Source organism: Dermochelys coriacea, chromosome 2, assembly GCF_009764565.3.
Source record: "Dermochelys coriacea isolate rDerCor1 chromosome 2, rDerCor1.pri.v4, whole genome shotgun sequence".
NCBI lineage: Eukaryota > Metazoa > Chordata > Testudines > Dermochelyidae > Dermochelys > Dermochelys coriacea.
In genome coordinates this window covers 238517837-238545668 of record NC_050069.1, presented here as the reverse complement: position 1 = coordinate 238545668, position 27832 = coordinate 238517837, and the positions used below count along the sequence as shown (strand labels likewise).

Below are 27832 nucleotides of genomic sequence, written 5' to 3'. Positions count from 1 at the left end.
TGTGCAGGCTTCCAAAATCTTGTTCCCTCCCACTCTCATGCTCAGATGAACCACATCAGTCCCTGTACACACCCTTGAGGCATGAAGGTTAGCCACAGGACTTGCCCTTAAGTAAGAAAAGTCAAGTTCTGAGCCAAGACTGCAATCAGTATAATTCATGGAGTAGTGTGTCAAGTATTGAACTTTAATGATTAGTCATAAGACCCACTTCTTCATTCCAAAAATACACTTGTGCAATTCACATTGAAGTCAGTGGGACTTGCATGCATATCAAAGGGCAGAAGAGACCATAATTGGGTATGTTTATTAGCCAGTCTGACCCTTTCATTTTCCCTCATCAGATTTTAATTTAAAATGACATGATGCGTCTTATTTACAGTCTTCCTGTATTGTTTTGTCAAAGATGTAGTTACAGTTAACTGAATTTTCTAAAAGCTATTATGAATTAATATATAAATAACTGGTTGTGTACTTTGGAGTTATATTGCCATTTTTAAAGGGAGAAAGATTTATATCTATGGATCCTACCATTCTATTGTAATAATCTAATGTACAAAAGTGGCAAATTTCACCATGATCTATATAGATTTTAGTTTGACATGGAGATTTAATATTAGACATGTTGTGATACACTAATATTGTGACTGTCTTAAAAAGGTATATTCTGCATTTTTATCATACGCTGCTTTTGAAGAACTGGGGATTGTTTGCTAAGATCATAAATTCTTACAGACGGCTTTGGATAGATTTTTTAAATTAAAGAACTTCTTTCATAAAACACGCTTTGTGAAGTAAATTGAGGTAAATTACAAAATATAGAAGATAATTATTTGTAATTTCTACTGCAAATATTCCAGATATGACTATTGCCAGCTGCTGGTATGGGCTTGAAGTTTAGTATCTGAAATACTAAAGCATTTGGCTTTTATTTATGTATCAGGTTTTTAAGGTGTTTTGGTGAGAACATGACAGCACACAGTCTACTGTTCTACAGCATCAGCCATAGTTTAAGAAAAGATATTTTTAAAGTTGATGCAAAGTATTTCAATTTAAATATATGTAACTACACAGCACATATTTCTTTACAAGTGTGTGTATCTTTAGAGTTTTATTTTCAACTTAACATATTTAAGAACCTACTTTTGTAATTGTCATTGTTGGCTCCATGGTTTAGGCTGGAGGTGCAGTGCATGGCTGGCACATACACCAAGCTGATGCTGTTACTTGTTATAAATTAGTTGTTACAGTACTTGGACAAAAAATAAGGCACTAGATGGCAAAATTGCTGCATGTCTGTCAGCTGCAGAAAATCTGTCCAATTCCTTTGCTGTTTACAAGCCAGCAAACATGTCAATCAAATTGCACTCGAGAATTTCAGAAAAAAGAGGCTCCATAAACCAACCCCTGTACTTGCATATTTTGTTTTGTTTAGGAAGGACTACTGAAACTTGACAACTGTAAATCCCCGCAATCTGCATTCTGTTTAAAAGCAGCCAGGTTGTAACATTTTCCTTAAAGATCCAACTCCATTAAGGAAACAGCAGCCTCTGCCTTCAGATCAGGCATTCCTTTACCGCGATTTGCTATTGCATCATTGCCAGAGGTCATAAAGGTTTTGATTCAGTGTAAAGTAGACCTTGACTGGAATTAATTTCTCAAAATTATCACATTACTGATGTGTGCGATATCTAGAAAGTCTCTGTTAAAGTCTGTCTGACGCTAGATGGGAAAAAACAGCAGCAGCAAGGGAGATCAGCTTATCTTTGCCTGAACTGTGTGCTTCAGGAGACCTCTAATTTAGTAACGTTTGGATAACAAACCTTGAGGCTGTCATAAAGCTTCTCTTGGCACATTCTAAACAACTTTTAGTTTTATAAAAAGAAGCTTGTCCCACTAAGCTGTAGGTTTGTTGGAGCTGTTCAACAGTAGCTGTGCCCTGCAGCTCTTTTAGTGATAAATGAGCCGTTTCAAATAAGTGGAGCTACAGCCAACTTTGTAGAAGGAATCATTAAAAAAAATTTAAATAGACATTTTTGAAGGTTAAAAATGCACAAACAAAGTATGTTAGACCAAAATATATGATGCTTCTTTTAATGGAAAAGATTGCTACTGGCTCAGTCTGCCAGATTCAATAGGTGTGCCAAAAAGCCAAGGAATCTGGCAGAGTCCATAGATAGCAGTTCCATCTTTCATCTATATTTCTTTTCTGTATTTATCTTGCTTTAGAAAATGCAGGGAATGTCTTTTCCTTCCGACTTGGCACTTTCTCCAAACCACAGAAGTACACAGAGCAGCTTCTTGCAATTGTTTAGTTCCCTGCACAGTCTGGTCTTTGTGACTGTGTGAAATGTATCTTTTTAATTTGACAGAAATAAAAAGGAAAAATACTATATAATGCTGTTTATTTTTATGAATAATAGTATATATAATTAAATTTTAAAATGAATAAAATTAATTTTCTTAATTGGCTGATATTGGGCTTAATACAAGGGCAGAATGCCAGATAACTATTTTTGGCATTCAGCTGACCAAAAATAGTTTCCTTGTATAAGAAGCTATTCACAGAAGCTGAACATAAGAAATAATAATATTAACAACAATAATGGTGTTTCAGACTTCATGAATAACTTTTTTTTGGCATTCAATGAAAATATGATCTATTTTCCCTTGAATACAGCAACGCATATGTGCATAAGTAAATAGTACTTGAATTAGCACTCAGGAGTCTGAATGTACCAAAATATGCATTTATTAACATCATCTGCTGAAACTCCTTTTTTCTCTCTGGAGGATCAATCAGTTTTTAGTTAAAAATAGCTTTCAAAAACTTAGTCATCATTGTCTTTGGATGTGTCCACCTCAAACACCCCAAAGCAGTATTTTTATAGTAATACAGCATGTCTGATTGGTTCAAGTGTAAGGTGCAGGTGGTAAATAAAGGTACTTTTTGTACCTGTAGACTATCCATAGAAGAGTTCTAGTTTTAAAAATCTGTCTCCTAAAAGACTTCTCTCTCAGTCCCACGTATTTTAGGTAAAATGAGATATAAGGGCCTGATCAAGTTCTCATTGAAGTCAGTGAGATTTTTGTCATTTGACTTCAATAGGCACTGGATTAGACTCTGAATCACTGTTGCAATAGTTTTTTTTAACAATACATATTAAAAGGTATGCAAATATTTTATAACATTTTGTTTCTTTGATTATTGAAAGTCTGTCAAATTCCATTTTCTTTCATTTTGCTGTTGTTTCCAAGGATAACCATTTGGTCATACTTACTAATTGCTAATCACTGTAAGAATTCAAAGTTTGTGTTAGTTCTATTTGTGAAGTGGGGAGCGTGGTCATTTAAAGGAAAAAGTAATGTTAAATGAATAGAACACTGGCCAGTATTGTGTCCTCCTGGGTTAACTTCTAAATGTAGGGCCCAATACAGCAAAAAATATCCATAGTCCAAAACTGGAAAACCAGAAGGCTGAGTGGAAGCTGACTTTATGGAGAAACCATTCTATCCCTGGGGAAGATTAAGTCAAAAAAGGGTGGGGGAAAGTCTGCATGGGATGAAACTACAAATCAGCTTGAGGAAGAGGGCTCACATAAATGTGCTCCCACACTGCCTTGCAGGTACTGCAGCTCAATAAACTGGATTTATCTCTGTTTTCTCTTTTCTATCTATGTATTGCACCTGTGCAGCTTGCAGGAATTCCTGCAACCATAGGGTTGGAGTAACTCCTTTGCATGAACCCCAGGATAAACGATAAATGGGTCCCAGCCAGGTTCAACGGGCATCATCATCTAGTGGAATATGTACAGACCTGGAAACCAGGAATACTTGACTTCTAATTTTGGCTTTGCCCACTGACAGTTTAATCTCTTTCTTTTAACCTTTCTGGTCCTGAATTTCCTCATCTGAAAAACAGAACCTCTCTTTATTTTCTGTCCTCCCAAAGAATTAACAATTAAGAACAAAAATTGTCTTAATACCCTTTGTCCTCAAATGGGTCTTGACTTCCCAAGGGGAAAAAGCCTGATATTCTGTTCAGTTTTCCAGTAAGTTAGAGGCATACTCAAGAACAATCAATCCTGACAGATGCCTCAATTCAGAAAAGCCCATAAGCACATGCTTAAATCCCATTGACTTCACTAAGGCTAAGTATGTCCTTAAGTGTTTTCCTTAAAAGAACTGCTTATTTGAGCCAGGAAAAAAAGAGACTGTATTCACACTTGGGAGAGCTGCTCTGCCTTAGGCCTGGCTTTCCATGTTGCAAAAGACCACAGAGGTGCCCCAGGCACACCTCATTTCACCTGAAAATGCCCACTATGCTGGCAACAATGCCCCTACACCAGCTGGGAAGTTTCAGTATGCAAACGGAATTTTCAGGTAGCCATTTAAGCCAGATTCCCAGTTGTTTTGTGCTGTTGGAATGGTACTAAGTAGTTAGAGCAGAGATCACAATGTTGACACTGAATCTTTTAGCTTCTGTAGATGCATCCTTCAGCCAGAGGGTCCTCATGCATTGGTCTCTCTCTGTTTTTCTCTTTTTCTCTGCATACGTGGGTGTGGGGGGTGTCTACAGTGCACACTTCTGTAATCTATCTGCCAGGTGCCAGGCAGCAACAAGGACCAGATTCAATATCTAGGGGATCTTCTTAACAGTGCAAAACAGAACCAGCTCGAGCCTCCAAACACTAATCTGGGAAAACTAAACACCACCCCTGGGCACCTCTAAGAGGCAATACTTCCCCACTCGCAAGCACTGAGACGGTCTTTAACAAAAGAAAACTTTTATTAACAGAAGGAAACACAGCACTAATTTGGGAAAATGCTGGAACAATGACTTGAAAGTATGCAAACAATAAGTAAAACAGCCACCCTATCTATCTTGGGCAGTGTCATTTTTCTTGGTTTCCCATCCTGCAGGGTGAAAATCCAAGGGAGCAATGTTTCTTTAACATGCCACTCCCTTTTTCCCTCCACTGCACCCCACTCACAGTTTGTTGTCTGAGGTCAGCAATGTCTCCAGAATCCAGGGATGTTTGCGTGGGTTCGCCTCCCACCCTGAAGAGAGGGTGGTTGAGTGATGCGTCTGCCAGCATTTGTTGCTGTTTCTGCTGCTGTCACTGCCACTGCCTATCACTGTCCCTGCTGCTGCTTGTCACTGCCACTGTCATTGGCACCATCATTGCCACTGCTCACAGCTGCCACCATAACTGCCAACTCTTGCTGTGATGTTGTGTTCTGAGAGTCCACCACTTAGTCTAGTTCTCAGTCATTTGAGCTCTTTAGTGATTTCACTGGGTAGTGGGGAACCTCTCTGCTACTGCCCCTTCTGCATTGTCTTTTCACTGCAACACTGTACCTGAACCAGGTCTAAGGGTCAACACCCTTAGATCAGCTTATTAGTGAGCTCAGCTCTAATGATCACTGAGAAAGAACCAGGACTCTCAAATAAGTCTAGTCAATTCTCTCATCAAACACTGGAGAAGGGGGATGGTCATGTGGCTTCCTAGACACCTTTAATGAGGTTAAATTGGGTGAACCCCTCAATCAAGGCATGCTAAGCACAGTCCTGCAATCCTTTACTCATACAATAAGGATAATGTTTCATTACTTCTGCACTCAATACTTAACCCAAACCAGCCAAAATTGATCACTTTGCATAGCAGCTCTGTCTGCTGAACACCTACACATAGTAGGTGTGATGATGCAAATAGCCACATGACTCCTGAAGTCTTTCTCCCCTGTTCATCACTAGATGTCAGAGGAGAGCTCATTCAGACCCTGCTTACACATCTTTTGTTAGCATGTTTAGCGTATATACCTATGTAGCCCTCTTAGGGTATGTCTACACTACAAAATTAGGTTGAATTTGTAGCAATCAGTTTTGTAGAAAGAGTTTTTATACAGTCGATTGTGTGTGTCCCCACCGAGGCAACCATCGACTTCCGGAGCGTTGCACTGTGGGTAGCTATCCCACAGTTCCCGCAGTCTCCACCGCCCATTTGAATTCTGGGTAGAAATCCCAGTGCCTGATGGGGCTAAAACATTGTTGCGGGTGGTTCTGGGTACATATTGTCAGGCCCCCCTTCCCTCCCTCCTTCCGTGAAAGCAAGGGCAGACAATTGTTTTGCGCCTTTTTTCTTGAGTTACCTGTGCAGACGCCATACCACAGGAAGCATGGAGCCCGCTCAGCTAACTGTCACCGTATGTCTCCTGGGTGCTGGCAGACACGGTACTGCATTGCTACACAGCAGCAGTTTATTGCCTTTTGGCAGCAGACAGTGCAATATGACTGGTAGCCGTCATCAATGTAGTCCTGCGTGCTCTTTTAACCGACCTCACCACATGTGCTTTCGTTCCAAGGTTGCATTTTGACTCCCCTCAGTGCGTGGCTAGCCCCTCCACTCTCCACCCTCCCCGTGGCTAACAGCGGGGAACATTTCTGTTCAGCCACAGGCAAACAGCCCAGCAGGAACGGGCACCTCTGAATGTCCCCTTAAGAAAATCAGGTGTGATATCATGGCTGATATCACTCTCCTGAGGATAACACAGAGATAAAGAAGGGATGTTGTTTGAACGCCAGCAAACATACACTGCAATGCTTTGTTCTACAATGATTATGTGCTACTGGCCTGGAGTGGTAAAGGGTCCTACCATGGTGGGTGGAATAAGACTACCCTCCCCAGAAACCTTTTGCAAAGGCTTTGGGAGTACATCCAGGAGAGCCGCGAATGCCAGGGCAAATGAATCATTAACATGCTTGCTTTTAAACCATGTATAGTATTTTAAAAGGTACACTCACCAGAGGTCCCTTCTCCGCCTGTCGGGTCCAGGAGACAGCCTTGGATGGGTTCGAGGGGTACTGGCTCCAGGTCCAGGGTGAGCCAGGTCCCTGGCTGTTGGGAATACCGGTTTCTCCGCTTGCTTGTTGTGAGCTATCTACAACCTCATCATCATCATCTTCCTCGTCCCCAAAACCTGCTTCCATGTTGCCTCCATCTCCATTGAAGGAGTCAAACAACACGGCTGTGGTAGTGGTGGCTGAACCCCCTAAAATGGCATGCAGCTCATGATAGAAGCGGCATGTTTTGGGCTCTGACCCAGAGCAGCCGTTCACCTCTCTGGTTTTCTGAGTTTCTCTGGTTTGCCTCAGCTCCTTAAGTTTCATGCGGCACTGCTTCGGGACCCTGTTATGGCCTCTGTCCTTCATGCCCTGGGAGATTTTGACAAATGTTTTGGCATTTCAAAAACTGGAACGTAGTTCTGATAGCACGGATTCCTCTCCCCATACAGCAATCAGATCCCGTACCTCCCGTTTGGTCCATGCTGGAGCTCTTTTGTGATTCTGGGACTCCATCATGGTCACCTCTGCTGATGAACTCTGCATGGTCACCTCTGCTGATGAGCTCTGCATGATCATCTGCAGCTTGCCACTCTGGCCAAAAAGGAAATTGAAATTCAAAAGTTCACGGGCCTTTTCCTGTCTACCTGGCCAGTGCATCTGAGTTGAGAGTGCTGTCCAGAGCAGTCACAGTGGAGCACTCTGGGATAGGTCACGGAGGCCAATACCATCTAATTGTGTCCACAGTACCCCAAATTTGACCCAGCAAGGCTGATTTCAGCGCTAATCCCCTTGTCAGGGGTGGAGTAAGGAATCGATTTTAAGATCCCTTTAAGTCGAAAAAAAGGGCTTCGTCATTTAACGCTGCTAAATTCGACCTCAACTCCTAGTGTAGACCAGGGCTTAGAAAGGGTGTAAATAGTGGTGGTGAGACACAGCTTAGGCGAGTAAAGACACACCTGAAGAGTGTGGGTATGTACTCAAAGGCACATGGCCTTACATGTTACATACCCTACATGGCCCTCTACTTGTTGAATTATTTTTATAACATAACCTTATGTTATAAGTTTCTAACACTCCCAAGTACAGTTTATGTTCATTAAAACATTAAACTCTTTCACGTACAGTTTGTATTCACTAAATCACAACATTCTGAAGGTTACAATGAGCACATTAGACTAATGCTGATGCTTCTCGATTTATTAACAGTTGAACGACACCTAAAAATTAGATTCACCTAGATACATCTCCAAGGACTGTGAAAAATTTCATGCCCTATGTGGCATAGTCAGATCAACCTAACTCCCACTGTAGATAAAGATCAATGGAGGAATTATTTCACTGAGCTAGCTACCACTTCTTGGATGGGTGGATCAACTACAGTGATGGAAAACCCCCTTCTATTAATGAAATAGAAGAAATATCTACACTATGGTGCTACAGTAGCAAAGCTGCAGTGCCACTGTGACTACTGTAGCATAGACAATACATTGACACTTGGATTGAGTTGGAGAGAGTGTTGAATCACCAACAAAGAGAAAATGTACTTCTTCTGCTTTAGTTAATAGATACTAGACAGTATGAAATAAATCATTTACTCTCTCAGTTCTTGATTTCACTTGTTTGTTTGTTTGTTTGTCTGCTGTCATAGACTTAGTTTTCCAGCCATCCATGAACTCTTTAAGAGTAGGCAGAACCTGAATTTCTAATGTTCAAAACAAGCAATGAATAAATAAATAAAATAAAACCAAATCCTACTTTCAAAGTATTAGTTTATGGATCAAAAGGAAGCAAAAAGACTGTAAACCCATTTTTTTCCTTTGGAGGCCACCTTTGAAAGAAAAACATTTTGTATGCCCTTTCATTCAATCTGACCTTCAAAAATGTCAAAAGAGTTGTATATTTAATTTTTCTTTTGTTCTTTTTTTCTTGGCACATTGATCTCTTTGGTATTATAAGATTGTAATGTGCTCTAAACAGTGTATTTTACCAAATGAATTCCAATTACAGGATGTCTGACTTTTATTTATCCATAAAGGTTAAAAAGAAAAAAAACAAAAATAACAATTCCAACAAAAATCCTTCAGCCAAAATGTAGACTGTGAATGAGCAATTTTTGATTGACTTAGCAACTAAGATATATTCTCTGAAGTTCCAGTCTGACTATATTTTTAATAAAAGTTCACTGAGCAATTGTCAGTTTCTTAAATCAAAATATTTCAATTTCAAATTCTGTTTATTTTTAACCATTTGATAGCAACAGAATGTTGTCTTGAATAAAAATAAATGTCTGGGACTAGAATTATTTCTGGTGTAACTCAGCTGACCTCAGTGGAGTTAAACTAAAAATGAATTGGCTCCATGGACTTTGCATTTACATTTATTTTCAACAAATGCCTCATTTTTCCTTAGTATTCATCTGTGAAAAGGAGGCTATTATTAGATACCAGTCAGTACCCATGGAAAAGTTTAACTCTGATCACTGGATCACTTTGAATCATAAAATTGTAGGACTGGGAGGGTCCTCTAGAGGGCTTCTAGTCCAGTCCCCTGTACTCAAGGCGGGACTAAGTACTATCTTGACCATCTCTGACAAGTATTAGAAGTCTCCAGTTACAGAAATTTCACAACCTCTCTAGGCAAGTTATTACAGTGCTTAACCACCCTGACAGTTAGGAATTTTTTTTTTTTCCTAATTTCTAACCAAAAATTCTCTTGCTGCAATTTAAGCCCATTGTTTCTTGTCCTATCCTCAGAGGTTAAAGAGAACAATTTTTCTCCTCTTCCTTGTAACAATATTTTATGTACTTGACAACTGTTATCATGTCCCCCCCTCAGTCTTCTCTTCTCCAGACTAAACAAACCCAATTTTTTCAATCTTCCCTCATGGGTCATGTTTTCTAGACCTTTAATAATTTTCGTTACTCTTCTCTAGACTTTCTCCAATTTGTCCACATCTTTCCTGAAATGTGGTGCCCAGAACTGGACACAGTACTCTAGTTGAGGCCTAATCAGCGTGGAGTGGAACGGAAGAATTACTTCTTGTGTCTTGCTTACAATACTCCTGCTAATAAATCCCAGAATGATGTTTGCTTTTTTTGTAACAGCATTACACTATTGACTCATATTTAACTTGCAATCCACTATAACTCCCAGGTCTCTTTCTGCAGTACTCCTTCCCATTTTGTATGTGTGCAACTTCTTGTTCCCTCCTAAGTGGAGTGCTTTGCATTTGTCCTTATTGAATTTCATCCTATTTACTTCAGACAATTTCTCCAGTTTGTCCAGATCATTTTGAATTTTAATCCTATCCTCCAAAGCACTTGCAAACCCTCCCAACTTGGTATCCTCTGCAAACTTTATAGATGTACTCTCTATGCAATTATCTAAATCATTGATGAAGATATTGAAAAGAACCAGACCCAGAACTGATCCCTGTTGGACCCCACTTAATATGTCCTTCCAGTTTGACTATGAACCACTGATAACTATTCTCTGGGAATGGTTTTCCAACAGTTATGCACCCACCTTATAGTAGCTCCATTAGGTTGTATTTCCCTAGTTTGTTTATGAGAAGGTCATGTGAGACAGCATCAAAAGCCGTACTAAAGTCAAGATATACCACATCTACCACTTTCCCCCTATCCACAAGGCTTGTTACCCTGTCAAAGAAAGCTATTAAGTTGGGGTCTTTGGGGAGCTGTATAATCACATGCATGGTGGTGACTCCTTGTCCTGGGTTCCACCTGCTAATCCACATTATAAGACACCTAAAATATGTTAAGTGCTTTCCCAATTGATTTTCTTTGGAAAGCCGTGGAGATGTTAATTGATCCCAAATGTGAGTGTGGTGGTCTCTTCAATTGCGAATAGGTAGGAAAGTGAGAGATTTTTTCTATTAAGATGTTGTCCATGCTATAAAAAATGTGGGAACTCCTGTTATGCATAATTTATTTTCTCTTCCTGCCTAACCCCCATTTTTTCATTACTAGGGAAATTTAGAAGAGAACAAGATGCTTGGTTTTAACAGTTCTTCGCTCTTGCTCCTTTATTCCTTCACAGCAACCAGTTGTAATAGACTATGACGTATTAAGGAATAAGAACAAGATCAGATGGACCCTTAAAATCAAGCATCATGTCTCATGTTCATGTCCCTATTAATTAAAAAGGGGGAAAGATGATACATAACCAGAAATGTCCTTAATTGATTTACATAAATTATCTGCAGTTTTTTAAAAGACCTCGAATTACAGATTTCTTAGCCAATCATGTTCTGTTTTTGCCACAATAGCTTCATTTATGGATAGGCAATATGGGTCAAACACATTTCTTGTTGTAACTCTGTTGAAGTTAATGGAGTTACACAAATAACCAGTGTAGCTGTGTGTGTCATACAAGATACCAGTTTGCAGTAACCTTGGAGGTTTTGCTTTCTGGTCTGGTGACAGCTGCAGTAGACACACTATAGAAGTGATTTCTTGGCATGAGAAAATTTGCTGTACTGTTTATTAGTTTTATCGGTTTTATTTAATGGGATGCTTACCTGGGAATAATGTCTAATAAATTATACTGTGTAGAATATACATGGAAAATTAAAAATCTCTGAATATGGGAACTGTTTCTTACACCATGGCCCCCTGACAAACTGAAAGTAATTTTGAAATAATGGTTAATTTAGACTTTTGAATCTCAGGTGATACCCAGAATTATTCAGATACAAATGATAAGATTTCTCACTCTAAAAAAGAAATTGGTGAATTAGAAAACTATAGGGTCAGCTATAATTGTATTCATCCTAATATATTCAGAGCCTTATTTACAGCTTTCATGGAAAAAGGTAGTCAAGGCATAAGATCCTTATTTATGCTTGATTATATTCCATTAAAAAAATTAAAGTATTTTTGCTCTATTAAAAAGCAATTGAGGAATAAAGATGAGGTGTAAAGTCTGATTATGCTTTGTTTTATTCATCAAAATTTTGGATTAGTTAGGCAGGGAAGACTCATATTTTACCACACTGTGACAATAAAAAGTGAAAAGAAAAGGAGTACTTGTGGCACCTTAGAGACTAACAAATTTATTAGAGCATAAGCTTTCGTGAGCTACAGCTCACTCACGAAAGCTTATGCTCTAATAAATTTGTTAGTCTCTAAGGTGCCACAAGTACTCCTTTTCTTTTTGCGAATACAGACTAACATGGCTGCTACTATGAAACCAATAAAAAGTGAGTGAATCATCAGACCGGTAAAGCAGACAGAATCAGAACTTGGGCCAGCTGAGCAGAGCACTTAAGCACTGAGGTCAGTGGGACTTAAACATGTGTTTGGAGCTAAGCACATACATAAGTGCCTTTCCAAATTACTCATGTACTTACAGCTAAGGAAGTACATGAAGTGCTTTATAGAATCTGGGCCCTTCATACTTTGAGCCTGATTTTGTTCTTACTTATACTAGTGTAAATCGGCAGTAACTTGGTTGATGTCAGTGGAGCTGAAATGGTGTAAATGTTAGTATAAAAAATTCAATACTGTGGAATCAGAATTGAGTGTGTACCTGTTGTTTCATAAATTTTATATTTTTGTTTATATTATTTGTCACTGCTTTTGTGAAGTTCTGTATTGTGCCATATAATATTTTCTCTTTTTCTCTTTTTTGATGTAATTGCTGTTAGCAAAATCTCTTTGGTAGTCCCTGAAACAAAGGAGAATATTAATATGGGAAAGAGAACAACTAACTGATTACTTTAAATGACCCTCTCATGTTTGGGTCCTAGGCAAATTAGTAGTTTTCTAGATTGGAGGAGCTGTTGATTGTATCCACAGGGATAGTGAGCTTACATGTGATCACAGAGGTGAAACTGTGGTTCATGCTGCTTTTATATTTAATGGTTGTTTGGTTAAAATGTTGGCTTTGGCTTACTGGGTATACAAATATTGAGAGCCAAATGTGACGCATCTCTGGGTTGATATTAGTTAATAGATATATTCTTCTTGTCTTGAAATAGGCTTCCTTCATTAAAAGATTCTAGAGTTCATATATTGATTTTATAATGTAATTATTATTAATTTTACACAATGCACCAAACATTCTCTAGAACATTTACTTAATTTAAAAACAGAAGATGTGCAGAGCAATATCAGTCCTAAATAGACTTGTCTGGGATTAATCAGATGTATACACCACTGCCATCCATAAACAAAAACCTGAGAATATACGTGAGCCTTTTATTCTGCCCTGAAGGCCAACAGATTTAAGATTTCTTGGATCAATGTAGTAAAATCTAGAGTATGGGGCTCTCCAATAAGAACATCCTGCTTCTAATCCCCAGGCATTCAGATCTGAGAACTACTAGCAAAAGCATGCTACTGGTTTAAGCTTTCGTGATCGAGTACATAGAAAGGGGACATATCCTTAGATATCCCGGACCCAAATCTAGTAGAGCTTTAGAGATCAAAATCTTGTTGAATTAAACTCAAAAGAAAATGTGAATTCAGTTCAGACTTTGAAGATTGATTAAATATACTCCTTAAAACTAGCTCTACTAAGTAACAATCAGATTCTGCCACCTTGAAACAATCGGAATCCTTACAGAGTAAGGTACTACTTGATGGAAGGATGGCAGAATCTGACCCTAATCTGGAAGCTGTATAGTGTTTTCTTGCTGTAGTTCAAAGTAGTATTCAAGGACAACACTATGTAGAGTAAATTTCAAGAATCCAGGAACAACTGGGAATCCAGAAGCACACTCAACCAAGGATCTTACTGACAAGTCATGCATAACCCTTCAGTAATGAAGACAGACACTACCAGTGTCTTTTCTACAGTAAATGAGTTATTTGTGGCCAGTGTATATACTACATTACTCTTAGGACTTCTGTTATTTCTGTGACTCCAATAAGAGTAGGAACTTTGTGAGTCCACAGCAACTGGTTGTTGTTTATTTACAGTTGTCCTGTTTTTGTGCTCTGTTATCTTTAGATAACTACCATAGATAGAATGGCTGACAAAACATTTCAAATTAATAGCAAATTAACAAAAATTAGGAAAAGTTGGAGGCCACTTGGCAATCTCTCCCCAGATTTCCTATGCTACTCCCACAGTAATCCATGTAGAGGAAGGCAAGGTAAAATTCATGCTCACAAAAATAGAAAGGAATAGACATTGTTTTTAAAAAAAGAAAAGTATAACAAAATGTGAAATAGCAAAAGGAATCGAAAGAAGAAAGATGGGTGAGGATAACTGCAACAAACGGAAAAGAGGGTACTCGGGATGTCACAGAAGCAAACCTAAATTACAATAAATAAATAAATAAATAAATAAATAATGCAACATCTCTGGCAAAGGGCTGTCTGTTCTAAATGTCTATTACATACAGTAACTAATTCAGCTCCTGTTGTAATCTTTATAAAAGGAATTTCCAATCATTTGTAAAAAATATTTTGTCTGTGTTCTCTCTCTCTCTTTCTCCAAGTGCCTTCTGTATATGTTAATCTTCTCTTGAAAACTATAGTGAAATAAAAATAAAATTGAGATAATGGTCCAAACAAAAATATGCTATAAAATATTGGCTTCATCATTTCTGGATTATCAGCTCTGCTATTGCTTTTTGTGGGATGAATTTCAAATCCCATAAGACTCTTAGTACATGGGAATGTTCTTGATGATAGAATTCTTTCTAAATATTGCACCAAACCTCTTACAGCCAAATATAGACCCAAATTATCTGACATCTAAGAGTCTAGACCTGTTACATGTATTCATATATGCTAAACAAAGATTAATAATGTGTTTTAGTATTAGTTATATTTAGGTACAGTTCATACTTGTGTGCTGTATGAGTATATCCAATAAGATCCCCATTTTACATTTGTAAAAATGTTCCTTGAAAACATATGAATTATAACGTAAAATGGGAGAATCTTAAAAGTTCCTATAGTTTACAGTATTCAAGAAGTTTACAAACTTTTAGTATTTTATATTTTGTTTTACATTTGCTCCCCACCTCTCTGCACTGTCAATGATTCTTCAGCCTATTTGTCAGATTCTGAAACAAGCATCTTGCTACTTCATTTCATCCTGCCCATCATCCCTGAACTGTCCCATAATGCCATAAGAAATTAGCCAATTGATAATGGGTAGGGAGAGTGGAGGATAGATTACTGTTACTTGGTCCATTTACAACATTAAAAACATGAAAGTATATATAGGTCTATAAATACTTTATATATTTGACAGTATCTCCCCCATAGACCCTGGGTATATCGCTTCTTTGATTTTAAAGCTCATCAGGTCAGGGACCATGTGTATGTTTGTGCAGTACTTAAAACAATGGAATCTTGAACCTGATTGGGGATTCTGGATACTGCTTCAATATTAATCATTAATTATTATTATTATTGTTGTTGTTAATTTATTTATGGTATTTCCAAGGAGAACTCCAGTCCCATTGTACTAGGCACAGTACAGACAAATAACAAAAAAGACAGTCCTTGTCCCAGAGATCTTACATCTGAGGTATCAGACAGGATGCGACAGATGGATGAAATAAACAGGGATGAAGATGGGGAGGTTGGGAAAATGATAGTGATGAAATTTCACAGTTTCTATCCATGAAAATGTGTATTGTAATAAATAGATCACATCTTATTGTCAGACACAGCTTACTTGGCTTCCAGTGTTGGATCCCTCAGGAGTGCTATTTCTTTCTCTCCTCCCTTGTGTCCAGTTATTTCTCTTTATCTCATAGTCTTTCTCATATTCCCTTCCGCTGTCCCATTTTCAGGCTCCTTTGTCTCCAGGTTTCTCTTTTATGTTTTAGTCTTTCCTTATTTCTTTCCTTCTTGCTTTTGACTAGCCATTTAGAACCTAATGCTATAGCTCCCCAACTCAACCTAGGCCTGGTCTGGTCAGGGCATTAGTTAGAGCGCCCCAGGGACTGCCCTAATTTACACCACTAGATAAGATGCCTAAGAGAAGGGACCTTATGCCAGTGGAGAATCATCATAATGGAGCTCCGTTCTGCCCATCCCCTGCCAGGCTCCCTGCCTTCCCTGTCACACCCTCTGTGCTGGAATGGGAGGGTGGCTCAACAAGAACTGGCTTCTCTCCAGCTGCCAGATTTACACCAGCAAGGAGTTCCCCTCCACAAAGGGAATTTTTTACAGCTGGAATCCATCCACTTTGTGCCACCTGAGCAGAGCAAAATGAGCATACAGTACTGCAGAATCTGGGCCAATGTCTTTTTCAGCAGTATGGGTATGGCCAACATTGTCTTATCCTTTTGCTCAGTTGGAGATGGAAATCAGCTTGGATTTTAGTAAAATTGAAACAGTGACTGAGCTTAACCTCATGTTTTGATTGTACAGTATGTTGTATTATTTATAATTTAATTGTATGAGAAATATTTTCATAAGGATAAATTATATGTGTAACATAACACTCAAAGCTAGGTGCTTTAAAATTTTCCAGTGTGCAGTATATTGTTGAAAGTTACAAAATGTTGGCTGGATCCAGATTGATACTTTTTTGGATAAGTTTCTCCCATATGCTTTTATTTAAAGTATTTTTTTCTTTTAGGTTAGATTTAGCAAAAGCATGTAAAATATCTTTTTTTGGAATGGGAGAGTTTTACAATTAAAAGATCATAGTGCAAGAAACTCAGCATCTTCTAGGAACTGTAGCATATGAAAGAACTGAAATACTAAATCTGAAAAAAAAATGGCAAGGCCCAACACCAATTGGAAACACTGGCAATCTAAAATATGTCATCGCTAAAGTGTTAGACAGAAGCAGCAATCTTATCAAAACAAACATTTTTGGTCTCAAGGACTCTAAGCTCCATCTGATCTCTCCCTGACTTCCCATTCTTTCTCTGTCAAGTAATAGATTTAAGTGAAAGAGGTAGCTCATATTTTCTTCTGATTAGAAGAAGTTGAATACGTTTGTTCAAAAAGGATGAGAAAAACAGAAAAGGAATGATGTTGAATGTTCTGTGTGTAGAGACTTCTTCATTCTGTTGTTAGAGGGTCTATTTGTCTTCCACATTCTCAGGATGCTGAACTGTTGGTGGTCTCTAAAGTATCTGCTTTACCTTACCTGTTACCTGAAACCCTTGTCCAGTATGGTTGTTGTGCCCTTGCATGCTCTTTTGGATCAGCTGAAGAATGTATGGCAAACACTTCTCAGCTACCCTTTCTGAAAGGTGACCACAAGATAAAGTGTATTCTCCCTGAAAATGTTGCCTCCTGTGTCTCCCACTGCCCACACAAGACTATGGTAGCTGAGATGGCCGTGGCCAGAGCAAAGAAGGTGACTATACACTACTGTGCTCCAGAACCTTGATCTTAGGCACCAAGATATTTTTGGATGAATGGTTTACTAGTGTATCAGTGCTGATGTTTGCATTTTTCTGTTTTGACATCCCCTGAGCTACTTAGTCTCCAGGGGGGAGAATCCTGTCAAGGTGGTATCTTCAGAGAAAGGAGAATTACTTGAGCTTTGTAACTGCTTCACTGAAGATATCACCTCTGCAGAGTTCTCATTCACAAGCACATCTCTCCTCAGAGTTTGGAGGGCAATTTTCAGAGGTGGTGTATATCTTTACAATTTGATGTTTGTATTGTTCTATTTGAGGAAATAATTTCTCAATCAGTTTTGTGATTGGGTAAGATTTTCTTTGAGGAGCTTTTCTTTTCGCTTGAGGGCAATTGGAGTCCTTGGTGATGCACAACTACCAACAGAGATGCTGTGGCTTACACCCTGACCCCCCATTACTGTCACACTATGGACTAAAAACCTTAGAGCTTTGTACCTGTCTTGTGCTAGAGAGTACAAGACTCAGCAGTCAGAATCCTGTAAGAATATCTTCAGATTAGCAGGATTACAAGGCAAGTAATTTCCAGTTATGCAGCCTTGGAATCTTGTATTATTTTAACGCTGGGTTAGCAATAGCAAAATCTTCTCTATTGTCATGACCATCTGGATAATTGAGGCTGTGAATTATTCTTGCTTTTAGAGCTCATGTGCACACTCTGTATGATCTTCAAACATCTTATGTTTGTGCTTATTTGCTGGTATGAAATGCTACCTGTGCCAAATTTGCTTGGACCTTTGCCTTAGAATATAAATACCAGCCAACAAAAATGGAATCTATATAATATTGAAATTGCCTTCTCTTTTTGTGGAAATTGCCTCTTACATGCCAGACAGACGCATTTATACCACCTGCCTCTTTGCAGCCTCTGACATCTGTTAACATTTACATGTGTCAGAAAACAATACCTGAACAGTAAAGAGAAAGGATGCATGAAGTTCAAGGGCATTGCATCTGAAAAAAAAGAGAAGTTATGGTGCATTGGTGCCTTGGAAGCTCAAAAAGTCTTCTTGGACTTGTCAAAATGTGTGCAATATTGTGACTAGAACACCCCAAATCACAAGTGAATTGAATTAAACCTGTGAAACATTTTACTCTTCCACAGAAAAATGGCAGGTGGCACAGCAATGACTTATGATTCTACCATGCAACAAAGGGATACATTTTTTTTCACGAGGCAAAGATAATAACAACTCCTCTTAGCTAAAATCGTCAAACTTAAGTGCCAAATTATGTCATTAGATACCTAAATTGAAACATTCTGGGTTGTGTGCTGCTCACCTCTGCAGTGACCTTGTGAGAGGAGGGTGAGGGAGAGAAAGAACAAGAGGTTCTGCTGCTATGTGTCCTCCACCCCCACAGAGGGCTACCATAGTGGCCTGTGGTGGGAGAATTACTTCTCCCTACACACTATGAAGTTATGCAGAGCACAGCCTGGTATATAGGGTTTATCTATACAGTGGCAGTTCTGCACATATGTCACCATTTGTTGATGATTTGGAAGAACAGCAAATTGGGAAGTGATTGATCCTTGCCCTGCCAAAGTCAGAAGAAAAATTCCCATTGACTTCAGTAGAACCAGTCAAATGTTTTTATGGACAGTATCATTGAATAGGTTTATAAAAATTGATGTTTATATTATTTATTACTGATCTTCTAATCAAGTAACAAAATAGCGTGCATTTTAAAAAATCTTGTGTACTCAGAAACAAGTGACAGAGTAGCAGCCGTGTTAGTCTGTATTCGCAAAAAGAAAAGGAGTACTTGTGGCACCTTAGAGACTAACAAATTTATTAGAGCATAAGCTTTCGTGAGCTACAGCTCACTTCATCCGATGAATGCATCCGATGAAGTGAGCTGTAGCTCACGAAAGCTTATGCTCTAATAAATTTGTTAGTCTCTAAGGTGCCACAAGTACTCCTTTTCTTTTTTAGAAACAAGTGAGTGGCTGAAGGAAAAAATAAATAGCATGGAGCTCAGGGCTACAGGCAGACAGTGGAGAAGTACATTTTTGTTATTTGCTACTAAATAATGTACCTCCAATAACAGTAATTCCATCATAACATCTGGTGACATGAACTAATCACAATTCCAACAATGGAATTATTATGAAAAGTTGGGGTTCAACCTTCATTAAATTAAAAAAGGACTTGCACTAGGTCTGTGAACATACGGACTGTAATTACATAAAGTATATGGTTTCCTTGTTCCAAAATTTCAAACTATGGTTTTACCAAAATCACCATATGTACTGTTCATACATGCATATTTTTGGTTTGGAATCAGACACATGAAATACATATACCTTTACTCTATAAGTTTCACAAGAAAGTTGTGGCATGACCAAGGGAACCCTTTTTATTTTGACAATTAAAGTTGATCAGAATTATGACTTACTGAAGAAACAAAATTAATGGGTGACATCATTAGTTAGGAAAACATTTATTTATCAATACCATTTTTTAAAAAACTGCCTCATTTAAGCTGTTTTATAAGAAATGCATTCTGTGTTTGTACTATAGAATGCAGTTTTATTACCACACACACACACACAGAGCCTGATCTTGCTCCCATTGAAATAAATGGGAAAGCGTCAATTGACCTTACCTACAGCTGGATTAGGCCCATAGTTTGGGAATAGGTAAAAATAAGAGTGTATGATATAGATGCAAAGCTTTCTCCTACAATTTTTCCATAAATTTTAACTGTTTTTGAGCAAATAACATATATATCTTTCTGAAGTGTTCACACTTTAAGAATTCTGATCTACTGTTAATACATATGTAAATTCCATTAAAATTGATAGGAGTTATGTGAAAACTTTGACATAAGAATTGACCCCTACTGACACTTAATTGACATAAAGCTTTTTTTAAACATAATTCAAGCATATTCACGGCAGCCTTTCATAAGTTACTTATAGGGGTCGAGGGGTGAAAAGTGACTGGCAAGAATCTTATTTTGTACATTAGTCTAACACAAATACTTCCTTAAGTATAAAATGCTTTGATCTTCATAAGCAAATGCCATATGTGTGCAGCTGTAATGCATGCCTTACAACTGCTGGAAGGTTAGAGAAAGGTAGCATATGAATTCGATATCTGCATTCAATTTATGCTTTTATATGTAGCAGTTCATAATTTTATGTAATATTTTAGCTGTATGAAAAATATGCACTGGAGTTGAGTGATAACAGATTTCTTTGTGGTTTGACTCAACATTGTTTGGGTGAATACAGAATCCTAAGTATTGCAGTCTGAAAGTAGGGGTTTTAATTAGAGCTGTCTGTGCTTCAAAATACCTGAACTCACATTAAGATTGGCAGATTTCCAGAAATCTGAAGATTATATGGAGCTAATTTGAGCTAAGCAATAGTCTTCTGTTTTCCAGTGTATATGGGTTATTCAGTTGCATCACTGACTTGCAATACATTAAAAATAAGGAAATAGAACTATGATCAGTCATTTGCTGATGTGTAACAATGTTTATCTGTAAAGATCCAATTTTATCACTCTTATTTTGAGTAGTGCCTTATTCAAAGAGAATTTCCATTGAAAACAAGTGGACTACACAGAGTAAAGTTCTACTCAACTTGAGCAAAGGACAAAATCTGCCCCTAAATTGTTTTCTTTTTGAAATGTAAATGTCTAAAGAATTACATCTTAAGATTTAGATCCCTCAACTAGATGAATGTGGGTGGACTGTTAGTGTGGTTCTTCTTGGGCAGAAGGGTTCATCCACATGGATCCAATCACAGGAGGAAGATCTAAAACAGAGCACATGGCTACTTTCATAAAAAAATCTCACATATGATTTGTTGTCATAATTTAGCAAAAAAAATTTAGTAATTTCAATGAAAATTGTTCTGCAAAAAAGAAAAACAATCCAAGAGAGAACTCAACAGGTAAGTGTATAAGATGAACAAATATAAGATGAGAAAAAGCAGTATCACTGTCACGAGTGTGACAGAAAATATGTCAGGATTCCTTATATGAATTGAACTAACAAAATTTGTATTATTTCTTAATTTAAAATTCAAAAAGTCTTCTTATTTGCATATATGAATGTGTTAATCTGAGGGTATGTATACATATGAATATGTGTTTATATATGATTTTAAATTGAATTCAATAATTTAATTTCAGTGTATTCATTTTATTTTTTCCATCTGATTTTATTTTACTAGCTTCTACTGGGTATGGTGGGCTCTACAGATGAAACCCTACAGGAAGCAGCAGCTGGTTGCATAGCAAACATCCGCAGATTGGCTCTAGCTACAGAGAAGGCAAAATATGGTTGATGCCTCAACCACTTTTACTGGCTCCCATGTTTTACACACTGCAAGACAATTGAATATGTAACTACATGGACTACCTAAGTTTGAGAAACATTTATTTGAGGATATTTTTAAAGCCTACTATCTAATTAAAATACATGTGTTTAAAAATGGAAATGTACTTGATAGTGTATTCATTCCATATGCTTTTAAAAAGCTTTTCAGTTATTTTATCATCTAAAAAGTACTTAAAACACATGAAAATAATTGTATGAGTTCCAGGTTAACATCATTAACTCTCAAATTTAAGATACAGTTTTGCATTTGATGAAATTGTAATAAATACATTTTTCTTCACTGTGTGGGGCTTACAGTAATTCATGAATGTCTTGAGCAATTCCCTTTCTGCTAAACCTGTCTAATCATCCTGTCATTATGGTTTTGCCTGTTTGATCACTTGCAATCCACAAGAGAGGACTGACAACAGATGCACCAATTTCACATCTGGTATTATATAAGTACTGCAAACAGCTGGAGCTGTAGACATTATTCCAAGATTATCCCAAATTTCCTCTTACTAGCACCAACATCAGACAAGATAATATTTAATTATACAAAAAGAAAAGGAGTACTTGTGGCACCTTAGAGACTAACAAATTTATTAGAGCATAAGCTTTCGTGAGCTACAGCTCACTTCATCGGCTCACGGCTGCTACTCTGAAACCTTTAATTATACAAGTAATAGATAATATATGTGATTAACTCAATAGTTAAAATTCACAGCAGTAAATTAAGAAAAAATAAAGATGAGCGAGCATTTTATACTAATATTCTTATATGTATATATTAGAAATATAATCTCTCCGGGATTTACCTATTCTTTTAAATTTAGAATAACAATGTTTGAAACACATTATTTTACATAAAACTATCTTCAGAATTATTGACTTTCCTTTCAGTAATCAAGGTCTTTATTAATGTTTTAATGACATATCACTGGTACTGTAGATTATAGAACAATTGTTGAAACACATTCAGGCAATTAGTTAACTCACAAGTAGTCCAGGTTTATGCATGTACTGTGCCCAGCAACCTTTGTAAGCAGTAGTATGAGACTGAGACCCTGAATTATAAGAGCAGACAATTCTGTTATACCTGAAAAAAAATCTTAAAATATTTGCATTTACTGTCAAACATTTACTTCTGAATGAATTGTATTACTATACTTTTCTATGGTGATGATTTAAAGTACAGCACATCCTAGTCTAGAAGCTGCAGTGTCTATTAAATTTAAATAATTTCCCCTGAGTCTTGTGATATAAAATTGCAAATACTGAATGAGGTTGGCTTCTAATGGAGACTTTCTTACAAACCCCAACTTTTTCATATGTATTACTTTCTTTTACATGTATCCACAGACTCATTAGCTATAGCTAGATTGGTGTAATACAATTGTTTCTCATTTTATTAATTAAAAGGAACAATCAACATCTATTGCCTGAAACAAACAAAATGTCTTGCATCTTGAGCTGATTTTAGGTTTTTGAAGGCTTCTGTGAGTTTAATCGGTGGATCCTGATTCAGGCAAGCATTAAGCATGTGCTTACGTCCAGATAGTGCTTAAATAAGCGCTCAACTTTAGACATATAGTCAAGTACTTTCCTGATTTGGGATCTAGAAACTTTAAAATGATATTCTTGTTCATATTTTAATGCAGGCACCACCAAATTTGCCAACAAAATTATACATGAACTAGAAACTCAGCGTGATAATTCACTGAAACCCAACAACCCAAACCTGCTCCCCTATAGGAAAGACAAGTCTCATACCTAACCCGGAGATATAATGTGAAGCATCTGTGCAGTTGCACTACTTTCCCCTCTACAGCCAAAATGAATCTACTAGCAGTTTTGGTCCCTACACCTCCCCTATGTAGATGGTTTTCATCTGTGGATTTGCATAGTGGAGGATCTACATTCTGTTCCTCCACCACACATATAAACTCTATGGTGCATTGCGGTGCTGAGGGGAGGGGGGAGGGAAGGGGAGTACAGAGTTCCCTCTGCATAAGTCCATGCTCTGCCTTCCCAATGCAGAGGAGTCAGCATTTCCACATCACTCAGAGCAGGGGACAGCATTTACCCTTTAGTAAGGTATAAGGAGTTTTAATAAAATATCTGGGGACAGATTCTGAGTTCCATGACAGTGGTTTAAATCTGGAGTAACTCCACCGTGTTAAAAGAGATCAGAATGTGAGTCCGCTAATCAACAGTTTTACATACATATAAACCTTTGCGTGGCATCATGAACTTCCAAATTCTGTTGGTGACTTCTTCTAAATCAATGGCCTCGTTGAGTACTTTTAAATAGATGTGTCTCTATCTTGCTTCTGGTAGTACAATGAAGTCTTTATTAAACACAGAATATATCTAGCCAATAAATATTTTTTGCAAATATGTTTTAGTCATGTGAGGGGGAGGTTGGGAGAGAATAGTTTGAGACTAATTTCATTTTCTTGTTTATGAAAAGTATAACAAGTGGATATTTTACTGTAAAAAGGAAAACAAACCTTTCTGTCAAGAATAGTTGACCTTGATATGACTTATCTTTTCAGTTTTTAATGTTTTATATCAAATTTTAAAGGGTGTAAAATCTAATTGTAAATTTAATTTTACGAACTAGTTATTTTGAAAATAAATGTAATTCTCATTGTTACAGGGCTTGAACCTGAAGCTCTTACTCACATGAGTAGCCCTTACACATGGGAGTAGCTGCGTTGAAGTCATTCATTTAAATCACTGTCTCGTAATCCGAGCCTTGAGCTGTATTATTTGTGATGTTTCCTTTAGCATTCTTGCAGCTGTTCTGTTCTATCTAGGGAGAAGAAGCCTTTTGAAATGGAGGCAGAACAGCTACATAGTTACAGTAACTGTATTAAAAATACAGCTCTCATTTGTGTAAACTGCTGGATTCTACATAATTAGTTTAAACAGATTAGAATTGAATTCTGGCTTCTCTGACGTGCTGTGCAGTGTAGGCACATACATTTTCAAAGGCTTCCACATCCTTCATTGAACTGAGCAGACAGCACAACAGAACAGCTCTTTGAAAAGGAACGACACAAAGGTGGTTCTCAAGCACTTTTACTTCCCCCAAGCATGTGGGGGGGGGGGGCATCGAGGGGCCAGAACAGCCCCCAGTGCAAATTAGAGCAGCCACAAGGATTTAGCCTGAGCTAAAGATTTGGCCCCACATGTTGAACACCTCCGATGATCAGACCTAAGTTAGCTCTAGCTCTGTATATCACTAAGCACAGGGACTGCAATTCTGTGGGCCATGCAAAGGTTAGGAAGGCACCTTAATCTCTCCCCTAGCAGTCCTCACCCATGTAAGAATCTAGTCCTTTGAAACTTTAGGTCATATTGATTGACAAATGCAGACTCTTGTCTCGAGTTATTAGACAAGAAATGGTTATTTTAATTATAACAATGGAATGATTGTTAGAAAAATGCCCCTCTCTTTTACATGCATCTGCTCACCTTGCTCTTGAACTCCCCAGCTTGCTTTTTAATTTTTCAATCCTTTTTTCAGCAGCAGCTTCTAATATCTCTTCCTTGCCTACTATCTATTTACATTTGTTTTCCTGTAAGAGCAAGGCTGTCCCAGTGCAGAAACTACCTTTTCAAATATTTGGGGCCATGTCCTCAGTTAGTGTAGATCAGCATAGTGCCACCACAGTAAAGCTGTGCCTGATTTACACCAGCTAAAGGTCTAGACTTTTGCTCTTCATTTTCATTAAAATGTTCCGAAAATTTGAAATTCCAAAAACAGTAAAACTGCCAGGAAGACAGCATTGTTTCTAATGCAGAAATACTATAGCTGACCAGCGAGAATATAATGAAAGTTGGGGGGTTGAAGATCACAAGGCTCTGTCATGAGATTTAAATTTGTTGTAGGCCAGCTGATCACTTCTTCTGAAAGCAGTTGATTTGCTCTTTTGTTTCACATGTCATAAGATACCTGAGATGAGCTGCTGACGCTGGGTATCTGTGATGGGGCAGAGCGGCTCTGCACTGGTACCGCAGGGATTAACCCTTCCTTCCTATCAGAGGAAGCCAGGCTCCTGAGGCTCTGCTGGGCATGCTCCAACTGGAGAACAGGTATAAAAGCCTGCAGAGTTGCTCAATCTGGGCTGACCGCTGGAGGGGAAGGAGGCAGGCTGCCAACTCCCGAGGTGGGACAGCCTGCACTCCAGGATCTGGAAGCCAGCTAAGCTGGGACATGCCCCGACCCTCAGACGGAGTATGTCGGAGAAGGGGAACAAACCAGAGGACCCCCGTGAAATGGAGGACCCGGAGGTTATGGTAGGAAGTGACCCAGGGGAACTTTAGAGGAAAATAGCGTTAGAGCCACACAGAAGCTTGACATCTTTTGGGCAGATCCCTGCCAAGCCGGTGGCAAGGGAAACTTGCCACTACCAGGGTCCTGGGTCGAGACTCAGTGGAGAGGGCTGGCCCGGGTCCTCCTACCTACCTGTCCTCCCTACTCCCCAGTCGGGGGGGTGGCCTAGTATGGGAATCATACAGACTCTGCCTGCTAGGCCGCACTATCTCACTAACATGGGGGATTATATGAACTCTGGCCATTAGGTTGCATTGCTCCAACGCTAGAAGCGATTTATATGGACCCTGGCCATTGGGCCACACTGCCCTGACGTTTGGGGCAAGTTACACGGACTCCCGCCGCTAGGCCACACTATCCCGCCTGCAAGGGGAGGGGATATATAGACTCTGGCCATTAGGACACACTACCCCGACTAAGGGGTGATTGGGTGGAGGGAGGCCATTAGGCCACATTGGGCCACCCACAGAGAGGTGAGCATGCGAACTTGGGAGTGGCAAGGTTCCAACACCCCATCCCCCCTGCCCCAAAGGGGCAGTGAGATGCCAGGCCCGCCACAGTGGCAAAGAAATGAGTCTTTCCAGTAGGTTGAACTATTAAGAATTTCATCTCATAATAAATTAAGTGGCTGCTCCTTGTACATTTATTTCTACCAAAGTTATCTTTGTTATTCTTCTTCTGTTTATAAGGCAAAGGTAAACAAGTTACGTGTCTCTATAATGATGATATTCAACTTTCCATATAGACTGTATGCGTACAGAGTATATTTCTGAATTCATAAGCAAACTCTTCCTCTGTAAGCTGTGGTTTTCATCTTTGTAGCCGTTCAAGCTTTGCCACATACTCCTCAGGCTGCATGAAAACTGTGAGAGGCAATCTTGTGTGGCTCAGCCACATTGAAACAAACTAGTCCTCTGAGTTTCAATGACATAGTTATCTTTAAAGGGCCAAAAATCTCTGGTGATGTAATACCACTGAGGTTAGTGGACCTATGTAGGCAGAGGATGTGGCCCAAAAGTCTGCATTCTAAAGGGAACCATTATGTTATGGTGACTATTAGACTATATGGTGTTCTCACAAAAAAAAAAAAAGCGTACCAATTATGCTTTACTACCCTGCTTAAACTGTAACGTGCCACACTTTTCAGTACTTCGCTCTCCCAACCAGGATGCTGAAACTAGCAAAGTGCTGCTCCAGTTTTATGAATCTTTTCTATTTTATTAGATGAGTCCTAATATGCTGTTTTGTATTTCTGTAACTGGATTTTAAACATTGTCTTCTAGATCAGTGGTCTCCAAACTTTTTGGCTCGCACACCCCCAGGGTGAAAACCAGAAGACCTGCCACAGACGCGCCGTCGATGGAACAGGGCTGGAAGACCTGCTGCAGGCAGGCTGCCAGAGTGGAACACCAGCCATGGACGTACAGAGTGGCCGCTGAAGATAAAAAAAGGTGGAGTGCCATCTGGCGGCACTCCTGCTGCCGCGCACCCCTTAGGATCATCTTGTGCGCCCCCTGCGGAGCACGCACCCCAGTTTGGAGACCACTGTTCTAGATAATTCAGAGGTGTTCCTATTTTATATTAAAGATTTTTATGGACAAGATTGCCTTGATTTGTGTTAGTTTTCTAGTCTTATTTCTGTGGTCTATGTATGGCACCATTTGGCTGGCAAGTTCCTCTCCTATTCCTGCTATTTTTACTGGCATATTACATGTTTTATCCAAATTTATATGGTGCATAGTGTTATTCATCTGTTTGATCTTTTCTTACAAAGAGTGGTCAGTTGTATTATGGTTACAAATCTGGTTCCCCTTCAACAAATTCATAAACCATGTGTGGAAAGCTCTGCACTGGATATCAAATGACACTATATGGGCCCGATCCTGTCATCATTAAGGATTCTTTGCATTTCTCTAATGGCAGAAAGACACCTTACATTGGC

General features: G+C 38.5%; 1 protein-coding gene and 1 long non-coding RNA gene across 2 annotated transcripts in view; both read left to right on the top strand.

Moving 5' to 3' along the window:
- The window catches only part of ODAD2 (outer dynein arm docking complex subunit 2), a 184098-nt gene extending 162030 nt beyond the window's left edge, over window positions 1-22068 (top strand). Inside the window, exon 20 of the mRNA XM_038391298.2 lies at window positions 21400-22068. Within this exon, the coding sequence (XP_038247226.1) occupies window positions 21400-21513 (114 nt within the window). The 3' untranslated portion in view covers window positions 21514-22068. The remainder of the gene's footprint in view (window positions 1-21399) is intronic.
- A 3622-nt stretch (window positions 22069-25690) lies between these two features.
- On the top strand, window positions 25691-27493 carry LOC119852064. Its single transcript, XR_005291513.2, has 2 exons — window positions 25691-25853; window positions 27174-27493. It is a non-coding gene; the product is annotated as an uncharacterized LOC119852064 (long non-coding RNA).
- The last annotated feature ends 339 nt before the right edge of the window (window positions 27494-27832 follow it).